This window comes from Zea mays, chromosome 4 (assembly GCF_902167145.1).
Source record: "Zea mays cultivar B73 chromosome 4, Zm-B73-REFERENCE-NAM-5.0, whole genome shotgun sequence".
NCBI classification, from domain to species: Eukaryota; Viridiplantae; Streptophyta; class Magnoliopsida; order Poales; family Poaceae; genus Zea; species Zea mays.
Genome location: NC_050099.1, coordinates 43855261 through 43870729, shown reverse-complemented (window position 1 = coordinate 43870729; position 15469 = coordinate 43855261). Strand labels below are relative to the sequence as shown.

Sequence of the window (15469 nt, the reverse complement as noted above, 5' to 3'; positions counted from 1 at the left end):
CGGCCGACCGTTGGCCAGGCCGACCGTTGGCCCACCGGACAGTCCGGTGATTTATAGCCGTACGCCGCCGTCGAAGTCCCGAGAGCAGCTAGTTCGCAGATGCTAGCCTGGCGCACCGAACACTGTCCGATGCACCACCGGACAGTCCGGTGCACCCAGACTGAGCAGACTTTTGGCTGCTTCGAGCCAAGCTTTTCCAATTGAATTTTCTCAGATTCTAGCACTTAGACAAACATGTTAGTACACAAAAACCAATGTACTAAGTCTAGAATCATACCTTTATATTGATTTGCACCTTATCCACAATTTGGCATAGTTTATCACTTAAGCACTTGTGTTGGACACCAAATCACCAAAACACTTAGAAATGGCCCAAGGGCACATTTCCCTTTCACGGTCCTGGGTGGAGATGGTGTGGGCATCGAAGCCTTTCTAGCCTTTTTCTGACGGTGGAGGGTCTGAATTGAGAGGAGGTCACATTTGCAGGGATTGGAATTAGGTTGAAATGGTCAATTCAATTCCACGGACAGCCAAACAGACCAATTGTTGGAAAATGATTCAATTCAGACCAATTCTTGGGAGCCAAACAACCCGTTAGCAATATGTGTTTAGAAACAAAGTATCTTAAAGCATCATATTTAATATACATGTGCAAGGTTAGTCATAGACAAAAAAACTTTGGGTAAGTGTGGAGTTTTAAATACTCCAAAAATACAATGGTATCTATAAAACCATGATATTCAAAACAGAGTTTTTTACAATACAACCAAACACATCTTGGCAAGAAACAAAATGGTATTCTCAAATACCATAGTTTTGTCTCAAAACTCCAAAAAAATACTTTGTTTACAAACACCCCCTAACTCTCTATTTACCTCTTCATAAAGATTACACTCTATATATAACATCTCATTCCAACGGAATCTCTAACAGGTAAGTTAATTTGGATAGCCGGAGTGGCTAGCTAAATTTGGCCAGAGAGGGAGCCAATTTGGAGAGCTCGATGGCTTGACGAGTTGGATGGTTAGTCAGTTGAAGAGTTATTTTGCTGTTAAGTACTCAAATTTTGGCTTAACGGGTAATTCGGCTAGTCTTTTACTCAGTTCAATATTATTACTAAGAAAAAAATGCATGTATTAATGTGTGTATATACATACTAGTGGTCTTTCTGAGATTATAACAATGACAAGCGTTTTTAAAGATAGGTGACGAAAAGAGACAATATCGGAATAGTCCATCCGCTTCAACCAAATATATGTGTTAGTTGTCCAATGTACATAAGGCCTCGTTTGTTTCCTTTTTATTTTAGGGAATTGGAATTTAACTAATAGAGTTGGATACTTTTTTAAAATATAACATTTCACAACTTTCAAAAGTTTATATTTAAGACTATCTTAAATTTATGGGGTGAGAGATGGAAATTGATTCTATAGATTTACATGATATTTTTCTAATGTACAACTTATAGCATACTCTTCTACTTGCTTCTTTATAGCATAAATGTAGTGTATACCTATTTCTCTCATATGATTTAGGATGATATACAAATATACATATACTTCAATTCCAACGAAACAAAACAAACGGGGCCTAACTGGAAATTTACTCAAAAAAGCTATAGTAGCCCACGAATGTAATTTGATTAATGGCTGCAACCTATATGCTTATCTTGTCGATTGTCTAAAGTTGATGAACTCGTCTATACTTAAATCAAAAAGATTCAGCGCATGCAGACTATAACAAGAAAAATATGGGTGCGTAGTTTCATTTTTGTATGCTATAACTATATTTAGTTATGATAAGTTTTGGAAGCAACGCCTATGAGTTTCACTCTCTTTCCTTCAAAACTCCTATTTCACTCAAGTTGCTCTGCTTATGTGCAGCTTACTAAAGAAGAACAAACTCAGGGTAGATAGAATAATCCAATCACCTTCATTTAGAATAAACTATGAAATGATGCCCATGATAGTAATAATAATTTTCTTGACACGAGGAAAAAGTTTGTGTTTCATACATAGAAATCAGAACCTACGCTATTGTGTTCATTGAATGCCTAAGTAATTAATAATTAGTTATAGTGCAAAGCTAGTTGGAGTCAAATCAACCAATGATGAGTTAGAATTACTCATGAATGTTACCGTGGGCATGAAGCCATAAACTAACGGTTACGCATCAATGTTACAGAGGACACGAGGCCATAAACTAATGAACCACATATCAATATCATAACTATGCTAAAGATCGATTGATACCTATCTAGTGGTAACATAATAGGTTTAGAAAGCAATGCCTATGGGTTTCAGAAAACTCCCATGTCATTGAAGTTGCTCTGCTTTTGTGCAACTTTACTAAATCAGGGCAAACTAAAAGGATAATGAATAGTTAGTTATAGAGTGGTTGTCAAATCAACCATTAGGGAGTTAGAATTACTCAACAATGTTACAAAGGCCATGAATACACAGACTAACAATTACACATCAATCTTACAAAGGGCGTGAAGCCATAAACTAACGAACCATGTATCGATATCATTGCTATGTTAAAGTGTTCATCAGTTGATACCTACTAGGCTGTCTCCAACAGGTATCCTATCCCATCCCCTATTTCAAACTCTACTCTACAAATATTGTTATGTACAATACAAATCCCCTGTTTTACATGATCTGATGTGAACAACCTTACCCTCGTTGAGTGCGTTGTGCCAGGGTCACTGGGACGCGAACATCACCCCCACTAGATCAGCCTTGCTTGTGTTGATGTACATGTGTAGCCCACGATCACCCCTATATGACAATGTTTTGGCTTCGTGGTATCATGTATAGCTTTAATTTATATGTAGTCGGTCAAGGCTTGTGACTCCATCTGACCATCTCCATAGAGGCATCAAATAGGCATATATTATTATGGCAAGTTGCAACAACAAAATCTAGATGAGTCGGTGGGATTCTGAAATTTTGGTGGGTCTTATCATTGTGTGGAGTTGACACAGTTGCACTAGGCCATATAAAGTCATAAAACACCGCCTATGAATACACAAAGAAACATATACTCCATATGTCCCAAATTAAAATCTGTTTTAGGTAATTAATGGATTCATACAATACTTGATGTATGTGTTATATATATGTATAGATTCATCATCACCCATTTAAATATATACAAAAAACTAAGAGCTAAAACAAACACTATTTTAGGACATAGGGGGTATATTATAGATAAAAGGGATGAAAATAGCAATACCATATCATAAATAAAGGTGTAACATGACATTCTCTATCTCCTTGAAATTATTTTGCCTCCTTGCTATTATACCATCTATGTCTATAATTTGTGGTGTCTTGATTTATGAAGCCTATAAATTAATAATAATGATAAAAACTGCAAATAGATCCTCCTCTTAGCACATTGTATATTTTGCAAATGTCATGCTATAACATGACATTTGCCACCTTTGGCACAAAGAGCCACGATGCCACACCTCTTTGCCTAAGAAGGCTTAATGATAACTTTAAAAGAAGATGTAAACTTACTCCAAGAATAAATATTAGAAAAGAAAATGATTTTTCTTGCTTAACACTCTATTATTCTTCTCCTAAAAATTTCGCAACCCAAATTGATGTCCTCTCCTCCCGCAAAGATGGCTGCCTGGAGAACAATTTTTTATAAAAAAATTGAGCCCAGTTTTCGGTTTCTCAGTTTTTAAAGAATTTGTTCGAGTATACACAATAATTCATCTTTAAAAGTTTTTAGCCTGTCTTCAATAATTATTTTTTGGTAGCAACGTTTTAGCATCTTTTGGATTTGCTCTAAAGCAGTGTACGCGTAGCGAAAACAGCGCAGGATCCCTTGCCGTCCTAAGGTCCCCCGCACACGCAGAAGGCAGAGCGCCGCCTCGTGACTCCGCCTCGTTTCCATCCCCGCCGCACATCGCCTACCGGCACGAACCCCAAAGCATGCAGCGGCGGTCGCACACAGCCCAGCAGGTCGGTCCGAGGGTTTTAGAAGCCACCACCGATCGGTACGGCCGCACGCACCCATTCAACCGCCCGTCGCCCATCGTCTTCTCCACCGAGTCGCCAAAAGAAAAAGGGTAAAAGCGTGCGTGGCGGAGAGGTGGAGGAGGAGCAGCGAAGCAAAAGCTCACCGAGTGAAGAAGTGTTGTCCGAAGGTGTGGATAAGGCCGACGCGGTTGGAGGCTCCGGCGTCGCAGAAAGCGGGACGCTTGTCGCCGGCGTAGCTCCAGGCGGCGGAGGAGGACTGCTGGTGGACTTGCTCGGCTGCCTAGGGTTTCGGGCTGCCAGCCTGCCGTCTCGGAGGCCGCAAGGTCGCGCCTTTCCTCTCTCTGTCTGCCTGTCTCTCCCTGTTCCGTCACTTCCCCGGTTGACCTGTATCGCGGCTGTCTGCTAGCGCGCTTGCGTCTGCTGGGCTTCTTTGGGGAAATAATCTTGGGCTGTGGCGGGAGCCTTGGCCCTTGGCTGCTCGAGTGGTGGCAAGTTGCGTTTGGCTTCGCACGAGGGGAATGCGTGCGTCGTTGTGATTCTGGGGACTGGGGTTGTGTGTGAAGGGCTTCCTTAGAATGGCATGAACGGTTCTGGGCTTCCTTAACTTGTCCCTCTTCCGGCATTTCAGATGTTTTTTTTTTTGCGTTTGACTGGTTTGAGGAACTAGTCCAGTGGCTAACTCGTTCCACATCGAATGAAAAAAAGTTCTTTTCTCCACTAGATTGTGTGGGGATTTTTTTTTGGGGGTGGGGGGCGGATAGCTGGGGTAGGCAGGGGACGAGATCGGGGTGCAATTCGATGGATATCTCCATGATTACACCTTCCAACTCCCAAAGGCCTTGTCGTGTGCTGCCTTATCTCAGATGTAACTGCAGTTGGGGCGCTAGGTGCTATGCCAAATGGCCGGCTCACTTCGGCAACTTGTCCATTTGTCATTTACATACACCAATTGAGATTCTACCGCTATGTTTCTATCTTCTATTTGTTCTGAGGCCCTGAGCCATTAAGTTTGGTTACTATGGTATTTACTTACCAGGCCCAAGTAGCATTACCCTTTTGTGCATGTTTCTTTTTCTGTATGCTTGCTTTTTTATCTGATAAATAGACTGCTACAAATGAAACCTATAATGCATTTGCTTGACAAACTTATAGTTACTTGTTGCACTACCAAAAATTTATGCCACAATGACCAGTTGGGAAAGCAATAAGGGGTATTTTACTTGCAGATTTAGTCAATTGACAAGCGGTAACTAACCAATTTCTCATTGTTACCAAGAAAATTCGTTATGCCTCATTACAAACAATACTACTCACAGTACTAAAGCAACCATGTGTGCATGTCTAGATGAAAGGACAAAAATGACAGATTATTTTCACCTCATGTTATCATACTTATACGGATTATGATTACCTTTAGCAACCGTGTACGCAAATGATGCTTCATGATCCTGTCCATCTCATCCCTTCCGCACATCGCCTCCTGGCACAAACCCCGTAACACGCTTCTGCGGTTATATCCAGCCTAATGCCTGCAGACATTTTGAGGCTTTATAAGCGACAGACCGGTCCCACTCGCTCTATCGTCATCTCCACCAAGTCGAAAAAAAGGAAAGGGGCAAATCAGCGGCGGCGGAGCAAAGGAAAGCTTTTGGCAGATAGATGGTGGATAAGGTGAAGGTGGTTGGTGCCCCTGGAAAAAGGAAGAATGCCTTTTGCGGGGATAGCTTCGGAAGGATGACTGCAGGTGGTGGCGCTGGTGCTTGGTTGCCTAGGGTTTCAGGCCAGCCGGCTGACTTGGAGGCGGCAAGGTTACACACCTTTCCCTCTCCATGTTTGTTATCTCCCCTGTTGACTGGTGGAGGTGTGATGCTTGGCATGCTTGCGTTTGCTTGATTTTTGAGGCAGAGTTTTGGGCTTTGGTTGGAGCTTGACTAACTGAGTGTTGGCAAGTTACCCTCCTGAGAGAGGGATGTGTGCATTCTGCATTGTTGCGATTCTAAGGGTTCACATTGGTGGAATTGTAGGAATTAGTTCCAGCTGTAGATTGGGTCTGTGCATGTTCCTGAATTTAGTTACTCTTCCGAGTTTCATCTGCTTTTGGACTGCGTTGTGTCCTTGTGGGTTTGTTTGTGAGCAGAAGTGTCCTTTCTCTTGGGGAATTAGTCTAATGTCTAAATCATTTGTTCTCGCATTGAAATTTTCTTAATTTCCTCATTAGATCGTGTGACAAACTGGGAGGTGTCAGATAGCTGAGTTAGGCAGTGGCGTTGGACCGTTGGTTTTGTGCAGTTCGATGGATATGAGCATGATTACACCCCATAGGCCTTATATTTTCATGCCTTATCCGAGTCATTGTCGCAACTTTAGTTGTGGCGCTAGATGCTAGCAAATGTCTGATCAAATCACTGGCTCACTTAGTCACTTTGCAACTTGCCATTTACGTCGACTGAGATTCACTGCTATGTTTCTGTATTTAAATTGAGGTCCCATGCTGTCAAATTTCTGCATGTATGGTATTATCTGGATAAAGCAACATATTTAGTTACCCTTGTATATTTTTCTGTGAGCTTGTCTCTTTATCAAATATACATGGACCGCTAGACATGAAATCTAGAATGCATTTGCTTTACATTAATTCTTGTTACTTGTTACATTGGCAAACATTTAGGCTTCAATTATCTAGTTGAAGAAGTAACAAAGAATGTGCTTTTTATATATCTTATCAATTGATGAGCACTTATTAACCAAATTTCTTTCTCTGCAGTGTAATGGCTACTGAGAGTGCTGTCAGATTAATTGGTGGAACGGGAGCTAGGGACTGGAGTAAGGGATTTGGTGCATTCGACTCTTCAGTGGGTGCCCTTTCAGGGGAAGACTTGGGATTTGTAGATAATGATGCTGGGGTTTATGGGGGCTGGAGCAAATCTGTTCCAAATCGCAGTGGAAGCGCGCCACCTAGCATGGAAGGATCTCTTGCTGCTCTTGGCCATCTCATTGGCCAGCAGAGTGGGAGCTTTGAAGCTAGTTTGGCAACCTTGGATAACATAACTGACAGTTCCAAGTCTGAGGAGCAAGTACTTGCTGATCCAGCATATTTTGAGTATTATGGCTCCAAGGTGAATCTGAATCCAAGGCTCCCTCCCCCACTTATTTCAAGGGAGAGCCGCCGATTAATGAACCGTGTTGGCAAGGCCAAAGAGTGGAGGGTGGTCTCTCAAGATAACAGCAACAAAGACTCTATATACATTCCTCGATCCACATTGTCAACTCACAAAGAAGAACCTGAGGATGATAAATCTCCAAGATTGGATTTAAGTTCAGTGGAGGATGCCCAGATTATCTCCAGTGCATCCAACTTTCAGAGCCAGGATTTTATGCTGGTGAGTGCTTGACATGGATTAATTACTCCTTTTTTGTCACAGCCGTTGCATCCTACCTTCATAGTTATATGTACCATTTTTATAGTGTATGTACCAATTTTTTTTGCTTTGGACTTTTGCATGAATATGTGCCAGAGATTTTAGAAATTGTGGTTCTGAAACATGCCGGCCAGTAGTTATTTGGTATGTTGACACCTTAAAAAATATTGGTATGGTGGCATGGATTGTATTTTGATCGTATTCAACTTTTGATTTGCTTTAGGCACACATGAATTCGCAGGGATGCTATGGCCTTTTACTTGCTGGAACTTGAATTAATATATTAACTTTTCAACATACTTGTAATGGTTACCTTATTATGAGGGCACTGAATTTGTTGTATCAAAAGTAAAAATAGACATTATTGTTCTTATATGTCACATGCCAATATTTCAGCCTGCTTTAGCTGATACTTAGTGATCTTTCTATAGGTAAAAACTTTATAGTAAGGTTCCTTATAATAGGTAAAATGTAAGGTTTCTTTTGAACATTTAAAGGTATTGCTCCATTCTTACTCGATTTCTTACCATGTGACACCCAATTTCAGCACCTCAAGTCTATCTTAATACACTTTGAAGTGGTCTATTTTTTCAAGAAACATGGAAAATAACTGGCTAGTGGCTACTTTTACATCCTACTATAACAGCTATTATAATTAGTAAACCTATGTGAAAAGTGAAAGCAGTAAAAAATGCTTCCCAAAAGCAATTGCAACAGATTATTAGCCTTCAACAAGTTATGAAAGAGATCTGGAGTGATGCAACATTTGTGCTCTGTAGTATGTGATTTAGTCTTACTGTATTTGCCTTTTTCCTTCCCAATTCTTACTTCACTCTTTTCCCTTTTGCACTTACAAATGAAGTTTGGATTGATGCTTTTGTTTTCTCTTGGCGGTCACAAATGGTCTCATACTCTCATCATCTGTTTAATATTTCCTTAGGAGAGCTTTCGACAGAGTGCTGCTTCTTTGCCTAACAGTTCATCTTCTAACCCTTCAAATATCAATACTGGTGATTCTATGCCTGTATATTCTGACATAAATTTGTCAGTTGATGCTGTCAAGCAATCAGACTTGAACTCCTGGACACCAAAAAGGCCACTGAAAAGTACTGTTAGCAATGATGTTTCATCGCTGCCCCTTTCCAGTTCATCATCATATTCTGGTAGAAAACCTGGTATGCAAACTTCTCAGCAAGAAAAGGCGGCTGTAGACACCAAACATGGAAATGTTGTGCTTGGCAGTGGTGCAGCTGTTTCTGAACTTGATAATGTGGACTCCAGTATGAACAATTTGATGATAAGTTTGGATGGCCATGCATCCTCACCTGTCAAGCAGAAGTGGCAGGACAATGTCTTGTGGCAGTATGGCTCCTTTCTCCCAGCCCAAGGTGATCCTACTCAAGGAATCCATCTTCCCCATGTACCTTCTATTGATAACCTGTCTCATGCTCAGCTCAAGTTACCTGCTGGTGACATGCACCAGTTTTTACCGCAGCCTAGTATGACAACACCTTTCTATACACCAAATTCGTTTGGAAACCCTTATTATCCGAATTTGCACCCTGGTAATGCTTTTCCAACCTCAATTGGAACTGGAGGGTACGCTGTAAGTGGTTCCATTTTGCCACCTTTTGTGGCTGGCTTTGCTCCCCAAGGTCCTCTTGCTACACCTCTCGACAGTCCTATGACTCCAAGCTTTAGTGGTAGGCCATCTGGATTTTCTCCAGCAGGGAATCTTACAGGGGGAACAGAGTTTATGCAGTCATATAAAGTATACGGACAACCTGGGGCTGGTATGCAGCCATCCATTCCCGATTCGAACTTTATTCATTTCTTTCAGCATCCCTCTTTATTTCAGTATACTGGTGGAAATCAATACAATACAATGGGTCCAAGATTTACTGTTGTGAATCCAACTGAAAGCTTTGATCCACAAAAGATGATACATCAAGCTGCATATCCATCTGATCAGAGGCTTCCACTTCCAAGAACTGGCTTTCCTAATTCTCCTACATCCAGAAGAGGAGGGACTGTTCCAAATTATCAAGGCATATCATCCTATGTTGGAGGGCCGATGACTTATCCTACAAGTCCAGTGTTTCAGGGACAAACCTTGCCTGGAGTATTGCCTCCTGATAGGAGAAATGACCCTGTTGGATTTCAGTCCCCCTCAAGAAACATCACCGATAGTCCTGGGATTCAAAGGCAGCGAGACAGACAGAAGTTTGATGAATCAAAAACTTGCTCTTTCTTAGAAGAGTTGAAGTCCAACAGAGCCCGCAGGGTTGAACTATCTGACATCACAGGTCGTATAATTGAATACAGGTTAGTTCTCCGGTGTTGATTGTTGGTTTAGTCCATATTCTGTCTTAACATCCGTTCTAAGAAACAAATGTTTATTTGCTAATTTGGGATGTATTCTTGATCTTAGTGCTGACCAACATGGTAGCCGATTCATTCAACAGAAGTTGGAAAATTGCACTGCCGAAGAGAAGGCATATGTGTTTGCAGAGGTTCTTCCTCATGCTTCATCACTAATGACTGACGTTTTCGGGAATTATGTGATCCAGAAGGTATGCTGCGTGCCATGTCTAGTCATTACATTGTCAAGCATTTAACCCGTAAACATGAGTTAGCAATCACTGCAGTTTTTTGAACATGGAACTCGTGAGCAAAGGAGGGATCTTGCTACCAAGCTCGTTGGTCATGTTTTGCCTCTGAGTCTTCAGATGTATGGCTGCCGTGTAATCCAGAAGGTAGGAGTATTCTTTAATAAGAGCAAAGCGTACCTAAGTTCTTGAACTTTCCAGGATTCTCCTAAGTCCACAAACTATTGAAGTGAGGCTCTAGGTCCTTTGAACATTGCGAAAGGGCATCTAGCTGAGTTAGTTAGGTGGTCTGGGTAGTACTCCTCAGATCTTGAGTTTGAGTCCCCGTGTGAGCGAATTTCAGTCTGTGGTTAAAAAAATCCCCTCGTCTGTTCCATGCCAATACACAGGTCTAAGGCCCAGTACCGGTCTCTTCTCACATGGGCTACGATGCCATTGTGTATGGGTGGGGCAGGGATTCAGGGGTTTTCTCGACCTGCGTGAGGTCTTCTTCTTAATATAATGCATGGGGGCAGGTCGAGTGTTTTAGGTCCTTGGAACATTTTAAGTTGTTCACTCCAAATGAGAAACAGGTCAGTATTTGGTCCTTGAGTGAGCACTTTAAAGTTGAAGGACCCAGATTCTCACTTTGAGAGTTTATGAACCTAGATGAGTATCCAAGGTTAAGTTTAACTATCCAGGTGCATCTTTTGTAACAATTATGGAAATGCAGAATATGTTATTCTATTTCTCAATTCTGTTTGCACATAGCATTTTGTTTTTCATCAACATGTGATGCTTGTAAGTCTCCAACTACTTCAAAAGCTGCCTCTGCCTGACTTTAACATTAGCTGATGAATGAAGTGTTAGGCTGTTAGCTGTCTTTGGTGATACTAATTACATGTGCCAGTGGTAGATGGCTACAGTCTTTGTAAAATTGAGTGCCATTGTGCGATGTCTTTCTGATCTTGACTGCATGTACATTGTTAGTGGTTCATATGAGAACTTCAGTTAAGGTTATATGAGCATACCTGCAGTACTAGAGTGAGCATCTGAAACATGTGGTGTTTTAGTATTCTATAACAAGTATCTTTGGGATCCATTCCTTTTAGTTTATGTTCTACAGATCAGTGTTTTTTCTTGCTAGTTTGTCTCTATACATTCCTCCCCCTCCCCCCCTTCTATTATTGCAAAAAAGCAGCAGAGTTCTATCACAATATCCATCATTCACCGCATGTCATTGTTAGAGGGGTATCTTTTCGTAATCACTATGGCATTCTGAGGGGAAAGTAGCTATGATAAAAACTAATCTATTTTATATACATAGAATTCTGTTAATCTGTTAATGGTACGGTGGGACTGGTGATGCAGTGCAAACAACATAAAACTTAGTTTCTCATGTGATTCTTGATATCATGCAGCTTAGTGTGAGCAACTACATCCATCATTATTGATTATTGCTTCCACTGTCTTCTCTCTTAAAACATGTAGGCTCTTGAAGTTATGGAACTTGACCAGAAAATAGATCTAGTTCATGAGCTTGATGGACATGTTATGAGATGTGTTCGTGATCAAAATGGAAATCACGTTATACAAAAGTGCATTGAGTGTGTCCCTACAGAACATATTGGTTTTGTAGTATCTGCTTTTCAGGGACAAGTTGCTAGCCTTTCAATGCACCCATATGGCTGCCGTGTAATTCAGGTGAATTTACAGTAGTAATCTATTAGAATTTGGTGATGGATTCTGGTGCATTCTTTAATGATTATCATTCTGGGCAGAGAGTTTTGGAGCACTGCGGTGGTACCTCACAAAGCCAGTGCATAGTAGATGAGATATTGCAGTCGGCGTGCGTCCTTGCGCAAGATCAGTATGGCAACTATGTTACACAGGTAAATTTGTTTGTAAGTTAATATAGTTCGACACCGTTTCTCCCACGATCCAGCGTTTGATATTTTTCAGCTTCGCTTGGCAGCTTACTGTTCTCTATTTCTTCCGCAGCATGTTCTAGAAAGAGGAAATGCTCATGAGAGGAGCCAAATTATTATTAAATTGGCTGGGCAGGTTGTTACCATGAGCCAAAATAAATTTGCATCAAATGTGATAGAGAAGTGTTTTCAACATGGTGATATGGCGGAGCGGGATCTCTTGATCAGGCAGATTGTGGAGCAGACAGAGGGCAATGACAATTTGCTGGTATGTTTGGTAGTGTTTCTTCCATCATCCTTCCCTTGGTCCCTTCCTTTGCCAAATAGGCTGAAAATAAGGCTAAGGGGGTGTTTGAATGCACTAGAGTTAAGGTGTCGTTTAGTTCACGAAATGTAACGTAAATGGCATTGATAATAATTCACACTCGAATACCAGCCCGGGTGGTGAAGGCGGCGACCCCCTGATTTCTAACCAAAAAATCCCCTCGCTGCCCTCGCCCGCTCTCGGGGGAGCGACTTGGCTGTGGCCGCCTCGGGCCTGGGTGAGCCTTTGCAGTGTGGGCAGCCTGTGAGTCGACCCGTTAGTGACGGGAGGGCAGGGTTCGGGGTTTCTCAGTTGGGACCGTTCGTTGCGACCTTCTATCCGTGGAAAGCCGTGAGGGTGGTCTTACCCTCTCGATCGAGTTTTTTTTAATAAATTTGAATAGGCTGGTATCACTATCACTTCCTAGTGTGGTATCTGATTACGGTTAGATTTAAACAAACATGGTTTACCGTTATCAGTTACCCATCACATTACAAATATGTGAACCAAACAACACCTAATAGTTAGTTGGTAAAAATTTGATAGTGAAATTAGCTAGCTAACTAGTAGCTAATTTACTAAAATAGCTAATACCTGAACTATTAACTACGATGTTTGGATATCTTTAGCTAGTTTTAGCTACTAACTGTTAGCTCTAGTGCATTCGAACACCCCCTAAGACACTGTGAGCTGATCTCAGTTCGGTACATGGCCAATCGGATAATTCCATGTGTCTTTCAGTTCTATTATTCTAGCTTCTGAGAGCTGAAAATCTAATGGATCAGCTAAAGGAGTCTCTTCTCTTTATGTCTTGATGTTAGGTTATACTCCCTGTTTCAAAATAGTATTCGTTTTAGCTCTTGATTTTTATGTCTACACATATATAGAACACATACACTAAGTATTGTATGAATCCTCTAAAAAGACATAACAGATTTTATTTTGGGACGGAGGGAGTATTTGCTAACTACCTTTTGCATTCAATTAGGCAATGATGAAGGACCAGTATGCGAATTACGTGGTCCAGAAGATACTCGAAACATGCAATGAGAACCAGCGGGAACTCCTGGTCAGCCGTGTCAAGGGCCACATGCAAGCATTGAGGAAGTACACATACGGCAAGCACATTGTAAGCCGAGTTGAGCAGCTCTGCGGCGACGGTAAGTTCCATCGCTGGCTAGCACTTACACAGATTTTCTTGAGACTGTTGGCCACAGCGTCACGAGCTCATGACCAACGCCTTCCAATTTGCCACAGGAACCGCCGAGCCGGATTCTTGAAATGAACCCGCCTAATTCTTCCCAGGCCAGGGGTGTGAGGGTGTCTTGTTCTTTTGCTCAGTCCATCAGTGGAGAAAGCAGAACAGATCAAGTCCACCTCTGGTGCTTCCAAACAGACTAACAAAACTGTCATCGAAGATTGTATAGGTGTGACTCGCTTCAGGATAGTCTTGAGGTTCTAGAACAGGAACTTAGTGGTGTGCATCAGTGTATCTATGTTAGGGTGTGCCTATTTACAGAATAACAGTGGTTGGCTAGCTGTGTGCAGAAGGGAGTTTAGCGTTATGGTTTGTATGTGATACATATTATGCCTGGTAATGTATTTGCTTTCTTGCATCGCCAGTTGTGGGGTAAATGCAATGTTCACGCATTGTCCTGATATCTCGTTCAGTTCAAGTTGCGTTTTCTACATGGCAATGGAGGCCAGCTGCATCATTTTTTTTGGTTTGGTGAAAAAAGAAAGGTTGTACCTTCGCACCAGTTAGGCATGACAACGACTGTTATGCAAGCAGTCTTTCTGTGCAAGCGTGCAAGCAAATAATCTCATCCATTAGATCGTGATCCAACCGTAGGTTACATTTAACACTTAAACCCTTCCACCACTAGCTTAATAAATTTTATAAAAAAACACTTTACAAACCATGGTTGTATCTATAGTTGGATCATAATCTAATGGATTAGATGGTTTGCTTGCACGCTTGCACAAAAGGACTACTTGCATAACAGTCATTGCCGTTAGGCATGGAGATGAGCTGTGTATTTTTTTCTTCTAAAAACATATCAGCTGGGATTGAGCCCATTGAGTGTCCTATATAGATGAGGCCAGTGAGTGTCACGGCGTTATGTCAGGCCCGTCACCACTCACCAGGGAGTGTCACAGCGTTGGAGTTACGTCAGAATTTGACCATAAGTTTTATCTCAATAAATTTTTTATAAAAAACTATCTTTTTTTATAATTAACCTATCAAATCATGAAATCTACTAAATATCACAGTATTAAATTCAGATGTAATTTAACTAAGACTGATCCTAATAGTATGTTACTAAACATTAGTTGTCGCGGTTAATAAATCGAGCCATCTCTACTATTATATAATAGCACCTGTTTTCATGGTCATGATTCTACGGTCGTAAATTTTTTGAAACTCACCTCAATTTTGCTTCAATCTATCCACTATTACAAAGCACCACTTTTCATGATTCAACGGTATAAAACTTTTAAACCCTCAATTTTGCTTCAATCAACATGCGGTCCTCACACCTCCGTGACCATCTAAATCATATCTTAACCAAGAGGCAAGCAAAGAGAGAATAAGAACCCTCAAATTAGGGATGCCTAAACCCCAATACCCTTTCAGGACACTGATACTCTACCAATTTGCCAAATGATACTCATGAGAACTCGAGTTATCATTCCAAAGGCAAATAGGTATACATATAATAAAGATAATAAATACATAGGTATACTTGTTAAGCAAGCTCTAACTATCTCTAACTATCTCGAAAGAATCTCCAAGTTAAGCGTGCTTGGCTTGAAACAATTTAGCATGAGTGACCGACCAGGATATTTTCTCGGGTGTGCATGAGTGAGGACAAAGTGCGCACAAAAGACTCATGTTGGTCTGTGTGGACAATACATGATCTTATATAGCTGCTAGGGGTAAGTACTGTCGGTCTGGAAGTGGACGGGGTGTTACAAGTGGTATCAAAACAGACCATCGCGGTTTCACGGGCGTGTGTGGGTTAGAGGTTGGGTATATGACGCATGACACATGTGGACCCGGAGTGATCACATGGCATGACATACGACGACACTAGACACACAAACATGTCTAAGAGGGAGGTTACTGGATTAGGGTTGACCGACGAGGATGTTGGTCTTCTAAGTAGGATAGATTGTGATATCCTGACCCTGGTAGATAGTGATATGTTGGACGAAGGCTTAATAA

General features: G+C 41.4%; 1 protein-coding gene across 4 annotated transcripts; it reads left to right on the top strand.

Annotated features, from left to right (window-relative positions):
• The first annotated feature begins 972 nt into the window (after positions 1–972).
• On the top strand, positions 973–13899 carry LOC103653177 (pumilio homolog 3). 4 transcript variants are annotated; one of them, XM_008680137.4, is made up of 11 exons: positions 973–4324; positions 5523–5809; positions 6766–7381; positions 8361–9745; positions 9852–9993; positions 10069–10176; positions 11500–11712; positions 11790–11900; positions 12010–12204; positions 13229–13400; positions 13498–13899. In XM_008680137.4, the coding sequence occupies exons 2-11, from the start codon at positions 5661–5663 to the stop codon at positions 13518–13520; spliced, it is 3114 nt and encodes a 1037-aa protein (XP_008678359.1). In that variant the 5' UTR covers positions 973–4324; positions 5523–5660; the 3' UTR covers positions 13521–13899. The 4 variants fall into 4 exon arrangements, with proteins under 4 accessions (XP_008678359.1, XP_035823149.1, XP_008678360.1 ...); XM_008680138.3 differs by lacking the exon at positions 5523–5809 and having other exon boundaries at positions 3882–4324; XM_035967256.1 differs by lacking the exons at positions 8361–9745; positions 9852–9993; positions 10069–10176.
• The last annotated feature ends 1570 nt before the right edge of the window (positions 13900–15469 follow it).